This window comes from Saccostrea cucullata, unplaced genomic scaffold (genome assembly GCF_032062105.1).
Source record: "Saccostrea cucullata isolate Sc308-1 unplaced genomic scaffold, CSIRO_AGI_Scuc_v1 ctg2113, whole genome shotgun sequence".
In the NCBI taxonomy this organism is placed as follows: domain Eukaryota; kingdom Metazoa; phylum Mollusca; class Bivalvia; order Ostreida; family Ostreidae; genus Saccostrea; species Saccostrea cuccullata.
Window position 1 is genome coordinate 102,185 of NW_026941595.1, and position 15,187 is coordinate 117,371.

The window sequence follows — 15,187 nt, forward strand, 5'->3', positions numbered from 1 at the left end:
GACCCCGGGGGTAGGGCGGGGCCAAAATGGCCGACCAAAGTTTTACATAGAAATATATAGGAATATTCTTTAAAAATCTTCTTCTCAAGAATGACAAAGCCATAATTCATCATATTTATATGGAAGCATCCTCAGGTAGTGTAGATTCAAGTTTGTTCAAATCATGACCCCCAGGGGTAGGGCGTGGCCACAATGGCCGACCAAAGTTTTACATAGAAATATATAGGAATATTCTTTAAAAATCTTCTTCTCAAGAATAACCAAGCCATAATTGATCATATTTATGTGGAAGCATCCTCAGGTAGTGTAGATTCAAGTTTGTTCAAATCATGACCCCCGGGGATAGGGCGGGGCCACAATGGCTGACTAAAGTGTTACATAGAAATATATAAGAAAATTCTTTAAAAATCTTCTTCTCATGAATAGCCAAGCCATAATTGATCATATTTACATGGAAGCATCCTCAGGTAGTGTAGATTCAAGTTTGTTCAAATCATGACCCCTGGGGTAGGTTGGGGCCAAAATGGCGGACCAAAGTTTTACATAGAAATATATAAGAAAATTCTTTAAAAATCTCCTTCTCATGAACAGCCAAGCCATGATTGATCATATTTACATGGAAGCATCCTCAGGTAGTGTAGATTCAAGTTTGTTCGAATCATGACCCCCAGGGGTAGGTTGGGGCCAAAATGGCCGACCAAAGTTTTACATTGAAATATATAGGAAAATTCTTTAAAAATTTTCTTTTCAAGAATTGCCAAGCCATAATTCATCATATTTATATGGAAGCATCCTCAGGTAGTGTAGATTCAAGTTTGTTCAAATCATGACCCCCGGGGGGTAGGGCGTGGCCACAATGGCTGACTAAAGTGTTACATAGAAATATATAAGAAAATTCTTTAAAAATCTTCTTCTCAAGAATAGCCAAGCCATAATTGATCGTATTTATGTGGAAGCATCCTCAGGTAGTGTAGATTCAAGTTTGTTCAAATCATGACCCCTGGGGTAGGTTGGGGCCAAAATGGCGGACCAAAGATGCTCAGGTGAGCGTTGTGGCCCATGGGCCTCTTGTTTTCCTCGCTCCATTGAGATTAAGATCAGGATGTTTGACTATAATAAAAAGAAGGCATGGAACAATATAAATCTATTCAGTTTGTAATGTACTTTAATATTTAGCAGCCGGTATGACAGAAAAGGTGATGATAGAAGAAATGACGACAGATCCAAGCGAGATCGCTATATGGAAGAAAGGTCAGACAGGCAAGACCGAGACAAAGGTGAGCCCCCAGGCAGGGCAGAATATGACAGGCGAAGAGGGGGGTCACCGGACAGAAGACAGGACATGTCCCAGGACAGAAAAGGAGAGAACTCTAGGGATCGCAGGAGGGAGACATCACCGGACAGGCAGCAAGCGGGGTCATATGATCAGCAGAGGGCGGAGTCAAAAGAGAAGTTCCGGGAGGAGGGAGACAGAAGAAAGGAGGAGGGGGGTGATAGAAAGAGGGACAGGTCGATGGATACAAAAAGGGAGGAGAGACGAAGGGGGGAGGAGAAGAGTAGAGGGACAAGTGCTGCCAGACGGAAAGAGGGGTCAGTTGAGAAGCCAGCTGAGGGCTCACCTGATAAGCTGAGGGAGAGGTCACATGACAAGAAGTGGGAGGAGTCACCTGAGAGGCCAGCAGGAGATAAGGAGGGTGATCGACGGAGGGGGGAAGGAGAGGAGAGGGGAGGAGAGAAGCCGAGAATCAGGGGAGAGATAAAACATCAAGGGAGAGAAGAGATCCTACACCGGTATAGTTTACTTTATTAGATAAAGTTTATAATTTGTTCAATATTTTAAAATTACTTACATTTATCAATTTGAAGTTAAAATTTTATAATTTCAAAGTATTAGAATGTGTGTTTTATACATCAAAAACTGTTTTCTTCAAGACTAAAAAGAAAGATAAGAAAACTAAGAAGTCTCACAAGGAAAAGTCGAAAGAGGAGGAAAAAACGGAGGATAACAGAGAGAGGAAAGAGAAGGCAGAACCAAGGAAGGAAAGCAGGTACCGTATTTGGCTGAGTATAATACGCATTGATGTAAAATACGCACCCCCGTTTTTGCGTCTGGAATTTGGGAAAATTTTACCGAGCGATGTTCTGAACTTTGAAAATCGCGGTAATTTGTAACGAAAATCGGCGCGAAGATTAAGTGTCAAAAATTTACAGAACACACATTCTTTCAAATACATTATATTTTTTTCTTAATCTGCAATTTCCATACCGCGGCAATATGGAGAACATTATTTATTTATTTATTGATTTCAACAAAGCACAAGATAATATTGCGTAAAAGTGTTAACAGAATTTATTTTTTAAGCATACGGTGATTTTGAAAAAACGTAATATATACGTCACCATATAATTCTTTGGTGAATCAATTTTATTTCAACAAAGCATGAGATATTGTTGCAAATTTTAACAGTTGTTATATTTAATTTTGGTTCTACTGGTAATCATGCTGAAAAACGAAATTGAAACATCAAAGTATTTTAAAAATTAAGAAGACTACGTAACGATTTTCCTTTTCTGAATCGTCGCGGATATTTTATTTTCTACAGAGCACGAATAAATGATAACACTTAAGTTTTAGCATACTTTATATTTAATTTGTTAACTCTCAATTATTTAAACAAGGGTTCGATAAGTTATAAGGTAAAATTACATTTAACAAGTGTTTAATTGTTTAATGTGTCGTAATCGACACACGATCACGCATACGAAAGGTTACAAACCGACTCCCGCTTTTTAACAAAGAAAATAATCAAAGACATTAAACATGTTAAAAGGACTGTGAAAATAATCATTGCTATAACTGTATAAACATTGCTTTGAAGTCGGTAGACAATTAATTGCCTGGAGGGGTGTTGATAGGTAATTATCATTTGACCAGCGCACGTGTGTCACAACATTGGCTTCCTTTCATTGGGACGTATAGAGGGGTGTTTGTGTTGCAGTGAACTTTCACTGAGTTATTTAAAAACTAAAATAAAATTTTTATTTTATTGTATTTCATTAAAAAATGACTTATTACTTTGTCAGACAGATAAGGTGCATATGTACTATGATTACGGAAGCACGTGACAAAGGAATGAGTTAACGTCTTAAAATAGCATCTGTAATGGCGGCCTACACGGAGACGATAAACCTGGAGCTCAAATTAATTTCAACTTGCTTTTTCATGTCATTTTAGTATCAAAATATTATGGAAGTGTTATTTTTAACAAGCATATCTTCCAACAATACCTTTCCAAAGTTTAAAATATGACGATAAACAAAAGAAGTTGCATATGTCTCTTGGTAATACTACGGTATGTACGTATGATAGCCGTGTTTCACCTGAAAGAAAAACTTATCAGAATCCCATTGTGATGTAAAATATGCACCCCTTTCTCACAGAAATTTATTTTAGGAAAAAAGTGCGTATTATATTCCCCAAACTACGGTAATTATCAGATAAGGGGGAGGGGGTGGAGTTAACAGTAAAATGTAACGGGGCAGTTACAGTTGATTAACTGAGCAGGAAGGATGGAGTAGGTGGCTCATAGTCGTAGAAGATGTTAAATTCTAAAACCGTAAAATCACATATTTTCGTAATGTCAAATGTTCGTGGTTAGAGAATTAGTGCTGGTACACGGGGATTTGATTTCGTGGATAAAGAGTTGTTGAGTAGTTTTGTATGTAACATTTAACATTTCCTGATGGACATGAATTCGTGGATCTCTATATACCTCGAAAACAATGAAAATTAAACCACCACAGAAATTTGTGATTTCACAGTATAAGATTCATTTAAGATGTTATAGTGTTTTAAAAAGCTTGCAAAATATGATTTTAAAAATTTATTTTGAGAATAAGAGTTTTAAAATATGCTAAAAAAAAAGAGTTGGCCAAGAGTAGTAGATATTGTAACCTAATTTCTTGCAGAAAACGGGGCTATGATGACAACAAGGATCGGTCAGTTTCACCCTCACCAAAGACGAGGGAAGCTGCTGTATCCCCCACGCCGTCCACAAAGAGGGTCAGGGAGGTGTCTCCCACAGAGTCTCACCGCAGCAAGAGGGAGGTCTCCCCCGCTCTGTCTCACAGGTAAATTATCTCCCCTGCTCTGTCTCACAGGTAAATAGTACTCACCAATAGTCCACTGGTACCAGAATGCTTAAAAAGCAGGATTTGCAGATATATTAAAAAATCAATAAAAAATAGAAATGACTTTGTAAAATAATGCTGTGATTATTTGTCCAAAACAAAGGTATTGGTAGCTGCAATGATATAGCCCTCTCCAATTTTTTTTTTGGGGACATTTTGCTTTTTATAGTTGTTCTAAATTTCAAGCCAAAGTCTCAGTACGTTACGCATGAACTGTCATGGCTGCTGCTGGTAAACATGCAGATATATTTTACATGGTTTTCGAGTTTAGAGGGCTATATTGTTGACAGTGAATAAAAATTCCGTCTTATAAGAAGTAAGTTGAATGTAAAAATAATTTATTTTGCCTTCATTCGCCCGAATTTAAAAAAATATATTTGCATCATTACGGAGATACGATGGAATTGTAGCCCTCTCCAGAAAACATCAGATAAAAAAATTCGGAGAGGGCTACATTATTGCAGCTAAGGTATTGGTTGTCCTGCCCCTGCATAACTCAAATATGAAGTAAGTTTTTGAGTCATAAAAGCTTATGACTTTCCATATTTTGATTATTTACTGGAATTAAGGAAATGTTGAGAAATTTAACTTTCTGTAAGAGGATCTGCTTTTAACATGCACTGTATGAAAAATAAAATTCATACCACTGTGAATCCCTTTTGATTATTTACTGGAATGAAGAAAATATGAAGAATTCAACTTTTGGTAAGAGGGTTTACTTGTAACATACATTTTACAAAAAATAAAATTCATACCACTGTGAATCAATTCCTTTGTTGTAGGAGTAAGGCTAGCATTGTTCCTGCAGAGAAGCCACCCACTAAAGAGGAGGTGGAGGAGGAAGATAAAAGAGGCCGAGAATGGGACAGGGGGAGTGAAAAGTCAGACAGGAGGGGGAGAGAGAGACACGCCTCTAGTGTAAGTACTCACTGATAAAACAGGGTGGACGGAGAGACACGCCTCTAGTGTAAGTACACACTAATAAAACCGGGGGGAGGGAGAGACACGCCTCTAGTGTAAGTACTCACTGATAAAACAGGGTGGACGGAGAGACACGCCTCTAGTGTAAGTACACACTAATAAAACAGGGGGGAGGGAGAGACACGCCTCTAGTGTAAGTACTCACTAATAAAACAGGGTGGACGGAGAGACACGCCTCTAGTTTAAGTACTCACTAATAAAACTGGGGGGAGGGAGAGACAGGCCTCTAGTGTAAGTACTCGCTAATAAAACAGGGGGAGGGAGAGACACGACTCTAGTGTAAGTACTCGCTAATAAAACAGGGGGGAGGGAGAGACACGCCTCTAGTGTAAGTACTCGCTAATAAAACAGGGGGGAGGGAGAGACACGCCTCTAGTGTAAGTACTCGCTAATAAAACAGGGGGAAGGGAGAGACACGACACTAGTGTAAGTACACACTAATAAAACGGGGGAGGGAGAGACACGCCTGTAGTGTAAGTACTCACTAATAAAACAGGGGGAGGGAGAGACACGCCTCTAGTGTAAGTACACACTAATAAAACGGGGGGAGGGAGAGACACGCCTCTAGTGTAAGTACACACTAATAAAACGGGGGGAGGAAGAGACATGCCTCTAGTGTAAGTACTCACTAATAAACAGGGGGAGGGAGAGACACGCCTCTAGTGTAAGTACACACTAATAAAACGGGGGGAGGGAGAGACACGCCTCTAGTGTAAGTACTCACTAATAAAACAGGGGGGAGGGAGAGACACGCCTCTAGTGTAAGTACTCGCTAATAAAACGGGGGAGGGAGAGACACGCCTCTAGTGTAAGTACTCGCTAATAAAACAGGGGGAGGGAGAGACACGCCTCTAGTGTAAGTACTCCCTAATAAAGCAGGGGGGAGGGAGAGACACGCCTCTAGTGTAAGTACACACTAATAAAACAGGGGGAAGGAAAAGACACGCCTCTAGTGTAAGTACTCACTAATAAAACAGGGGGGAGGGAGAGACACGCCTCTAGTGTAAGTACTCGCTAATAAAACAGGGGGGAGGGAGAGACACGCCTCTAGTGTAAGTACTCGCTAATAAAACAGGGGGGAGGGAGAGACACGCCTCTAGTGTAAGTACTCACTAATAAAACAGGGGGGAGGGAGAGACACGCCTCTAGTGTAAGAGACACGCCTCTAGTGTAAGTACTCGCTAATAAAACAGGGGGGAGGGAGAGACAGGCCTCTAGTGTAAGTACTCACTAATAAAACAGGGGGGAGGGAGAGACAGGCCTCTAGTGTAAGTACACACTAATAAAACAGGGGGGAGGGAGAGACACGCCTCTAGTGTAAGTACTCGCTAATAAAACAGGGGGGAGGGAGAGACACGCCTCTAGTGTAAGTACTCACTAATAAAACGGGGGGAAGGGAGAGACACGCCTCTAGTGTAAGTACTCACTAATAAAACAGGGGGAGGGAGAGACACGCCTCTAGTGTAAGTACTCACTATTAAAACAGGGGGGAGGGAGAGACACGCCTCTAGTGTAAGTACTCACTAATAAAACAGGGGGGAGGGAGAGACACGCCTCTAGTGTAAGTACTCGCTAATAAAACAGGGGGGAGGGAGAGACACGCCTCTAGTGTAAGTACACACTAATAAAACGGGGGGAGGGAGAGACACGCCTCTAGTGTAAGTACTCACTAATAAAACAGGGGGGAGGGAGAGACATGCCTCTAGTGTAAGTACTCGCTAATAAAACAGGGGGAGGGAGAGACAGGCCTCTAGTGTAAGTACTCACTAATAAAACAGGGGGGAGGGGGAGACATGCCTCTAGTGTAAGTACACACTAATGAAACAGGGGGGAGGGAGAGACACGCCTCTAGTGTAAGTACTCGCTAATAAAACAGGGGGGAGGGAGAGACACGCCTCTAGTGTAAGTACTCGCTAATAAAACAGGGGGCAGGGAGAGACACGCCTCTAGTGTAAGTACTCACTAATAAAACAGGGGGAAGGAAAAGACACGCCTCTAGTGTAAGTACTCACTAATAAAACAGGGGGGAGGGAGAGACACGCCTCTAGTGTAAGTACTCACTAATAAAAGTGGGGGGAGGGAGAGACAGGCCTCTAGTGTAAGTACTCGCTAATAAAACAGGGGGAGGGAGAGACACGCCTCTAGTGTAAGTACTCGCTAATAAAACAGGGGGGAGGGAGAGACAGGCCTCTAGTGTAAGTACACACTAATAAAACAGGGGGGAGGGAGAGACACGCCTCTAGTGTAAGTACTCACTAATAAAACAGGGGGGAGGGAGAGACACGCCTCTAGTGTAAGTACTCACTAATAAAACAGGGGGGAGGGAGAGACACGCCTCTAGTGTAAGTACTCGCTAATAAAACAGGGGGGAGGGAGAGACACGCCTCTAGTGTAAGTACACACTAATAAAATGGGGGGAGGGAGAGACACGCCTCTAGTGTAAGTACTCACTAATAAAACAGGGGGGAGGGAGAGACACGCCTCTAGTGTAAACACTCACTAAGAAAACGGGGGGAGGGAGAGACACGCCTCTAGTGTAAGTACTCACTAATAAAACAGGGGGGAGGGAGAGACACGCCTCTAGTGTAAGTACACACTAATAAAACAGGGGGGAGGGAGAGACACGCCTCTAGTGTAAGTACTCACTAATAAAACGAGGGAGGGAGAGACACGCCTCTAGTGTAAGTACTCGCTAATAAAACAGGGGGGAGGGAGAGACACGCCTCTAGTGTAAGAAAACAAATGTAAAATATGCAGTAATGGTTCATAGTTACATCACAAATTTGCTTTTCTAAGGTCATAATGATGTTTTTATGTCTGCAAATTTTATTTTTACAGCCATTCTCTGTGGAGGAAGACAGAAGGTCAAGAGTGTCCAAAAGGTCAAGGTCACCTGAGGGCAGAGATGAGAAAGACAGAGACAGGAGGAAGAAAAGGAAAACAAATCGAGATGGTAAGGAAATTTATTTCTTTATGGAGATTAACAATTCTGTAGCTTCTTGACAATGGAAAGCAATACTATTACATCTTATATTTTTTTTTTGAAATGGCAAGTTTTTTTATGGTAGTCCAATTAAGTTCAAATTTGGTATGGTAGTTCAGTAGGCAGAAAGACATATTTTGATGCCAAGTTTGTTTTCCTATGTCCTCTGGTTTGGAGCTGGGGTGGTGGGGTAGATTCCTTAACTTTATATAAGAATGAATTGGCAAAGAGAGATAACTTCTTAAAATGTTCCCATTGTAAATTGAATGCTGCAATGAGTCCCTTGGGATTGATTAGCTCTCCTCCTGAAGAAAATCCAAAGCATTATCTTTATCTGTCACATTGAGATTAATTACCACCTCTGTCTGCATATGAAGTTTGTTTGAAGTTAAGTCAGTTTGGAATGCTAAATGTTAAATACTTTATATTTGTTGGAATACCCTACACAATGAGTTCTGATTTCATTGAATTATAAAAACAAGAAATAGATTAAAGTAAATGTATTTCTTTTATTTTTTATTTATTTTTTTTTTAAAGTTAATCTAAGAATATTATTAATTTTCAGTGTAGTAGGATAAAAACCTCTTTCCATCATTACTGAAAAAGTTCTTATTGTAAATTTAGAAGAAAATGATGAGAGAGAATAATAATCCCTTGGGATTAATTATCTAGCCTTCTACATAAAATTTAGAAGGCTTATCTGTATCTGTCACTTTAAGATTAATGAAAACCTTTGTCTGCAACTGCTGTTTGTTTTGAAGTTAAGGTCAAGCCTTCATGATATGTATTTGCATTTATTGAAGGCTGGCATATTTTTATATATAACACAATTAAGCTTCATTTATATTGTTTTAATATACATTCAATGCTGAGTTGTTCTTTACTCAGTTTACTGCCTTATATATGTAAATACAAGGATATTATTTACAGGTTTTTGCATATTTGGGAATTATCTTGAAATTTTAAGAATACATTTGATGTTTCTTATTCTTCATATATTTTTGAATATTTTTATAAACTGCACCCTCATAATTCTACCTCATGGCGGGGCCCTTGCTGACTGGTCAGTTTTCTAGTTAATTCAATAATGATAAGAAATTATATTTGTATCTAGATATCAAAATGCAAGGTTTTGCAAATTTTTTCTCAATTTTATGTTGAAAATTTTTATAATGCAGATGACAGAAGACAAGGTGACAAAAACCGAGAGGAAGATCGCAAATCAGGCAAGTCAATTTTCTCATTTCTTTTTATGCTAATTGTCCAAAACAGCCTCTGTTTAAGATATATTTGAAGACTTGCTTCATTTTGCCCAGTAAATCATTGTAAATTTCTGTTTCTGTAGTTGGCAAGCAATCTCAGGGCAGTCATCTAGATAACAAGCTCAGCGATTGGTCAGAAGATTCAGAGGACCTCCCTAAAACTGGTCTGGGGGAGGTGACCGAGAAAGAGAAAGAACAGGTGGGTTTCTGTAGTAAATTGCCAAATGAGAAAATTTTCTTAAAGGTTTACTATTACTGCTAAATAGATGCATTTTTTCTATCAAACAAATTGGGCCTTTTAGATATGTTTACAGAGCTTTGCTTTTGAGAGTCAATCTTTAAGTCTTTTTAAAAATACTCTATCATTGCATATATTTAATTTGATGGGAAAATGAAGAGTAAGGATCTTGTTCAGAGAAAATTTTTAGAAACCAGTATTCTTTGAGGGGCTCTATCTTTATTTCCAGGTTGCGTCAGCTCTACCAGAACACCTCCAGCCGCGGCGACCCAGAAGTCACAGCCGCAGCAGTCTAGGCAGCCACCGAGATAACCGCAGCAGACGATCGTCAGTGGATCGCAGCAGACGGGACGTGTCAGCAGAAAACGATCGCAGCAGGAGGGACCGTTCTCAAGAGAATGACAGAAGCCGCAGGGATCGCTCAATAGAGAGTCGTAGCAGGAGAGACCGCTCACCTGAAATTCGGACGTCAAGTAGACAAAGCAGTCGGGAGAGGTCAAGGTCAGAGGATAATTTTAAAACTGAGGTCATTTTAAATAAAAAGCTAAATACTTCTATTCAGATGTACATTCATTCAATAGTTATGTTTGTTCATGAAGTCCTTGTTTTTACAGTAGAGCTAGAACTAGCTCAGTTGAAACTCGAGAAAAAGAGAGAAGCAAAAGTGAGACCTCCGAGAGTAAACCCGAGCTACAGTCTAAAGAGGAGGAAAAACAAACTAAAGGTAGAGATCAGACTGTATCAAAAATATCAAGCATTAATTTTTTGTACAGAATTAGAACAAATGAATGGTGAACATTGGGGCAGTATTAAAAGAAAACCAATAAATTGGAACATTAAAGAAAAACTGACTTACATGTTTTGTTACATTGTTTTGGTGATGAAAACCTTGATATGTAGGTGATAATGATTTGGATTATGATGATGATGATAGTAATTGCATGATGATGATTGTATTGATGATTGTTACGATGATGATGATTGTGATGATGATGATGATTTGCAGATGAGGATGAGGATTCTGATGATAACCTGTCATTGGAGGAGATTTCCAGTGAGGAAGGCAGCGTGATTGGAGAAGAGGAGAAGAAACCAAGTAAGTCTTACTTTTTAGGTCACCTGAGTAAACTCAGGTGACCTATTGCTATCTGTTTTCGTCCGTCGTCGTTCGTCGTGCGTCGTTCGTCGTGCGTTAACATTTGAACATTTTCAGCTTCTTCTCTGCAACCACTGAACCAATTTCAACCAAATTTGGTACAAAGCATCTATGGGTGAAGGGGAACAAAAATTGTGAATTTCATGATCCCTGCCCCCCTGGGGCCTGAGGGGTGGGGCCAAAACCACTAAAATTAGTGCAGTCTTTAAAAATCTTCTTCTTTACTCCTGGACATCAAGCAGTCAAACTGTTTGCATGATTGTAATCAGCAATGAGTCCTCTACCAAAATTGTGAAATTCATGGCCCTGGGGTCAGGGGTTCTAGTGCTAGGGCGGGGCTAAATAAGTAGGTAGTGAAAATGCATTATTTCTTTGAAAATCTTCTTCTCTGCTCCTGGGTATTAAATAAACCAACTAAGTACATAGTTATGATGAGCAAGAGTGCCTCTACCAAAATTGTGAATTTTATGGCCCCAGGGTCAGGGGTTCTGGTGTTAGGGCGGGGCTCTATTGATTATATAGTGAAAATACATTAATTCTTTGAAAATCTTGTTCTCTGCTCCTGGGTATTAAATAAACTAACTAAGTACATAATTATGATAAGCAAGAGTGCCTCTACCAAAATTGTGAATTTTATGGCCCCAGGGTCAGGGGTTCTTGTTTTAGGGTGGGGCTCTAATGATTATATAGTGAAATGTATGAATTCTTTGAACATCTTATCCTTTGCTCTTGGTTAATATGCTAATGATCTAATTACATATCTAAGGCCAGGATTTATTTTATTTTCAGTTTTACAAACCCTCCGCTCAAGGTTTTGAACTTTTAGAAAAAAAAACAACATTTTTTTCTTTCCGATATCAAATTTGAGTCGGGATCGAGATTTCAAATTTACGAACTCGCACTTCCGGTTTTAGATGAAACGGCGGGTAAATAAAGCTAGATCCGAGAATTTAGCATGGTTTAGTGTAAAATTCATCGACTAAAGTGCCATTCAAAACGTTTCACCCGTTCAAAGGACAAATTAAATGCTGACGACTTTGTTGCACAATGACATGCTGGTGAGATAATTATGTATTCGTTTCAAAAGTAACTGTAAATTATTTTCCTCCCCCAGGTTTTAAACTGCCCGTGGCCGTGGTAGCTATTGCATATTGCCAGGGACATTGTTTAGGTCTCTGTTATAGCTTACAGTCTAAGCATCATTCTTCAGAAAATGGTTGCTTATGCATCAGATGTAATGAATAAAACTATGGGAGAAGTGAAGTCCATTTGAGGAAGAAATAAACAATAACCTGAAGTGAAGAAATAAAAAAAAATTCAACTGTTAAAAGGCAAGAATATACAAATATATGTAGTATCATTTGTATCAGCCAGAAAAATTATTTTACACTTAATTGAAAAAATGTTGACCCTACTCCCCAATACTTCCTGTCTGTTTTAATGATAGGAATTATAATTTTAGGCATCAAGTAAATTTTAGAACAATGTCTACACATTCACCTAACACATATTAAGAAAATGAAGATGTATTGAAAGAATTTTAAAGAATTGATTTTTTAAAATATATTTTGATCAACATCACAAAATTTATATAACTGGCCCAAACTGGCAGATGATGAAATAAGCAATTAAATGTTCTACTTTCCTATTTGTAATTAAGCATTACATGTCCAGTGGTAAGGAGCCTATTAGGATAGCATAAAAAAGAATGTACAAATGTTAATAATTGATTTATCAAAAAAATTCATTTCCTTTTCCTTCGGGACTTTTTTATTCTCATGTTCATAACTAAACCTAAACATAAAAAAAAATGCTGGCCTTATAATGAAGAAAGGGTCCTCTTTCAAAATAGATTATTTCAGGGCTGCTGGGTCAGGGGTACCAAGGGGGTACTTTGACTAAAAATAAATTAATGCTTTGAAATCTGCCCTTTGATAAGCAATGGTGCCTCTTTCAAAATTCGTGAATTTCATGGCTTTTGGCTTAAAACACGAACCAAATACAATCGCTGGAAAGTTGTTACATGATACTCAGGTGACCTATAAGGCCCGTGGGCCTCTTGTCTCTTCTTATAATTATTGTACATTATTCAGAAAACTTCATTATTTTGATCTTCTCTAAAATTCATGAGAAAAGTTGATTATGTTTAATAAAAGGAAATAAAACTTGTTAAATGTTTTCCGATAGAGGATATGCAAAATTTTATCTTAGTAATAAATTCAGTGCTATTTTGTGGCAAAAAAATGTTAGAAGATATTAGAAATTCATTCACAGTACAATGTATTTCATGATTATGTTTTAAAAATGCCAAGAAAGTCCAATTTTCTCCAAAAAATTTTTCCTTGATCTTAGTTAAGGAAAATGGACCTAATCTTCTTATCTACGTGTATTTCAAAAACTACTTAAATTTTGCCATTTTTAAGTAAAATGATGTGAGTTTGCTTTCAAATCCTTCACTCAATCAAAAACACATACACCATTTGTAATTTTGTTTTTTGTTCCTTTAGGTATTATGGACATGGTTGACATTGACTGGACCAGTCTGGTTCAATCCTCTCAACCTAAACCAGCCAGTACCGGTTCAGCTTTACAGCGGTTCAGGGCACCGGCCATCTTCGCCAAGCTGGGAGTTTCCCGGGAGTTTGCTGGAGACAAATTGTTCCAAAAGATCCAAAATTCTTGTCAGCAAGAATTAGAGAAACAAAGAGAGGAAAACTCTGAAGGTTTGTTTAATACTTTTATAAAACATGTCAAGGATTAAAAGCTGAAAAACACTTAGTACTCTTAAAAGAAAGAGCTGTGTGTTTTGTGCTATAGTTAATTTACTATTTAGTAAAACTCATTTAGTACAAACATGGATATTACGAATTCACAGATATAGCTAAGTTATCTTGGATCCCCAGCTGTATAAATGTGACATATTCCTTATACATGTATGGATATAACAAATTATAGATAAAGCATTTTATAGGTCCCTGTGATTTTGTTATAACCGAATTTTACTGTATATCTGACTATTAAATTTGGTGGAAATAAGTATTTGCAGGTGGCTGTAGTTCTGCTTAATTATATTCAAAATACTTATGCTTAATTTTAATGGAACTCAGAAGGATCTTATAAATAGAGCAAACCACTATTCTGAAAATCTGCTGTTGTTTACAGATTTACATAATGTTTTTGTCATTTGCAGGGTCACAGGGTCAAGAGGTTAAACCCTCAGAGCCGGTTAAGTTCAAGTTAGAGGATTCCCTGAGAAAAGTCCAGACTGGCTCGGCTTCACTGACCTCTAAGTCTAACATCCTACGTAACATTGGTAACTTCAGGAGGGCACTGTGTGCCAGGAAGGACCTGGAAATCCGACGCAAACTCTGCAAAGTGGACACGGTAAGATTGCTTGTCCGAGAAATAAATGGTAAATTGTATTCCATATTGAACCTAACATATAAACTTAGAAATGAGGACTGACTTAGATTTGGAATGCTTATACATGTACTGTATACAGGGAAATTTTCGCCTCCATTTTATTTTTGCCCCTTCTGCCCTTGTCACAAGTAGGAAAATTTAAAAGGGGAATTTTAAGAACACAGTATAATTTCTTAAACAGAACTGTGAATAGGCGAATTTTAAAGTGGGGCAAAATTGTTAGCAAGTGTTAAATTGCAAAAAAAAAACCTTGTATACAGTAAATATTTGCAGGTTTTTACTGATTTATTTGTAATTAATTAAAAATAATGGCATTTGAACATGTATACTGTATTTTTGAGTGCTTTAAAGTAACTATCCTGATTCTTCTTTCAGAACTTGGACCAGTCTTTCAATCCTCCTATGCCAGACAAAGAACTGTTTAAACTTAGTGCTCAACTTCTGACCGGGTCCGAAATTTCCCCCGTTAAAGAGGAAACCCCCACCCCGGCCATCAAACCTGAGATACAGTGTGCTTAGAGACTGTGCTGCCCCAGAGGTGAAAACTTTGGATCACTAATGTGATAAATAAACTTCAAAGAGCAGGCCACAATGTTATAGTGGAAGAGGCATCTACGAAGGGCATAACAAGGGTGCAAAGACAGTCATCCTTTTTTAAAAAAAAAAACATTCTTGTGTTCATGTCTTGTATAACCATGTGTATTTCATTAAAAATGAAATGCTGAAATTGTTTTGTTATCATTCCCAAGTGTTTAACGTAATAGATTTTAAATTTTCTGTTAACCATCAGGTCATTGGGAGTTGTGATAATAGATTTTATTTAAAAAGCTATAGAAAATTAACTATCATCTGGAAAATGTTATTTGCAATTTATAATTTTTCATCCACCTTTTGACCTCAAAATGAATTTGGAAATTTCTTTAGGGCATGGGAGTAGTGGTAGAAATTTCATC

At 38.3% G+C, this 15,187-nt stretch overlaps 1 protein-coding gene across 1 annotated transcript in view; it reads left to right on the forward strand.

Moving 5' to 3' along the window:
- LOC134258132 (zinc finger CCCH domain-containing protein 13-like) overlaps positions 1 to 14,961 on the forward strand; it is a 26,483-nt gene extending 11,522 nt beyond the window's left edge. Inside the window, 14 exon segments of the mRNA XM_062740683.1 lie at positions 1,180 to 1,727; positions 1,730 to 1,791; positions 1,933 to 2,048; positions 3,970 to 4,131; positions 4,974 to 5,109; positions 8,011 to 8,125; positions 9,334 to 9,381; positions 9,501 to 9,616; positions 9,885 to 10,156; positions 10,270 to 10,379; positions 10,662 to 10,751; positions 13,319 to 13,534; positions 14,002 to 14,195; positions 14,610 to 14,961. Coding sequence (XP_062596667.1) covers positions 1,180 to 1,727; positions 1,730 to 1,791; positions 1,933 to 2,048; positions 3,970 to 4,131; positions 4,974 to 5,109; positions 8,011 to 8,125; positions 9,334 to 9,381; positions 9,501 to 9,616; positions 9,885 to 10,156; positions 10,270 to 10,379; positions 10,662 to 10,751; positions 13,319 to 13,534; positions 14,002 to 14,195; positions 14,610 to 14,753 — 2,329 coding nt within the window. The 3' untranslated portion in view covers positions 14,754 to 14,961.
- Positions 14,962 to 15,187: the final 226 nt, after the last annotated feature.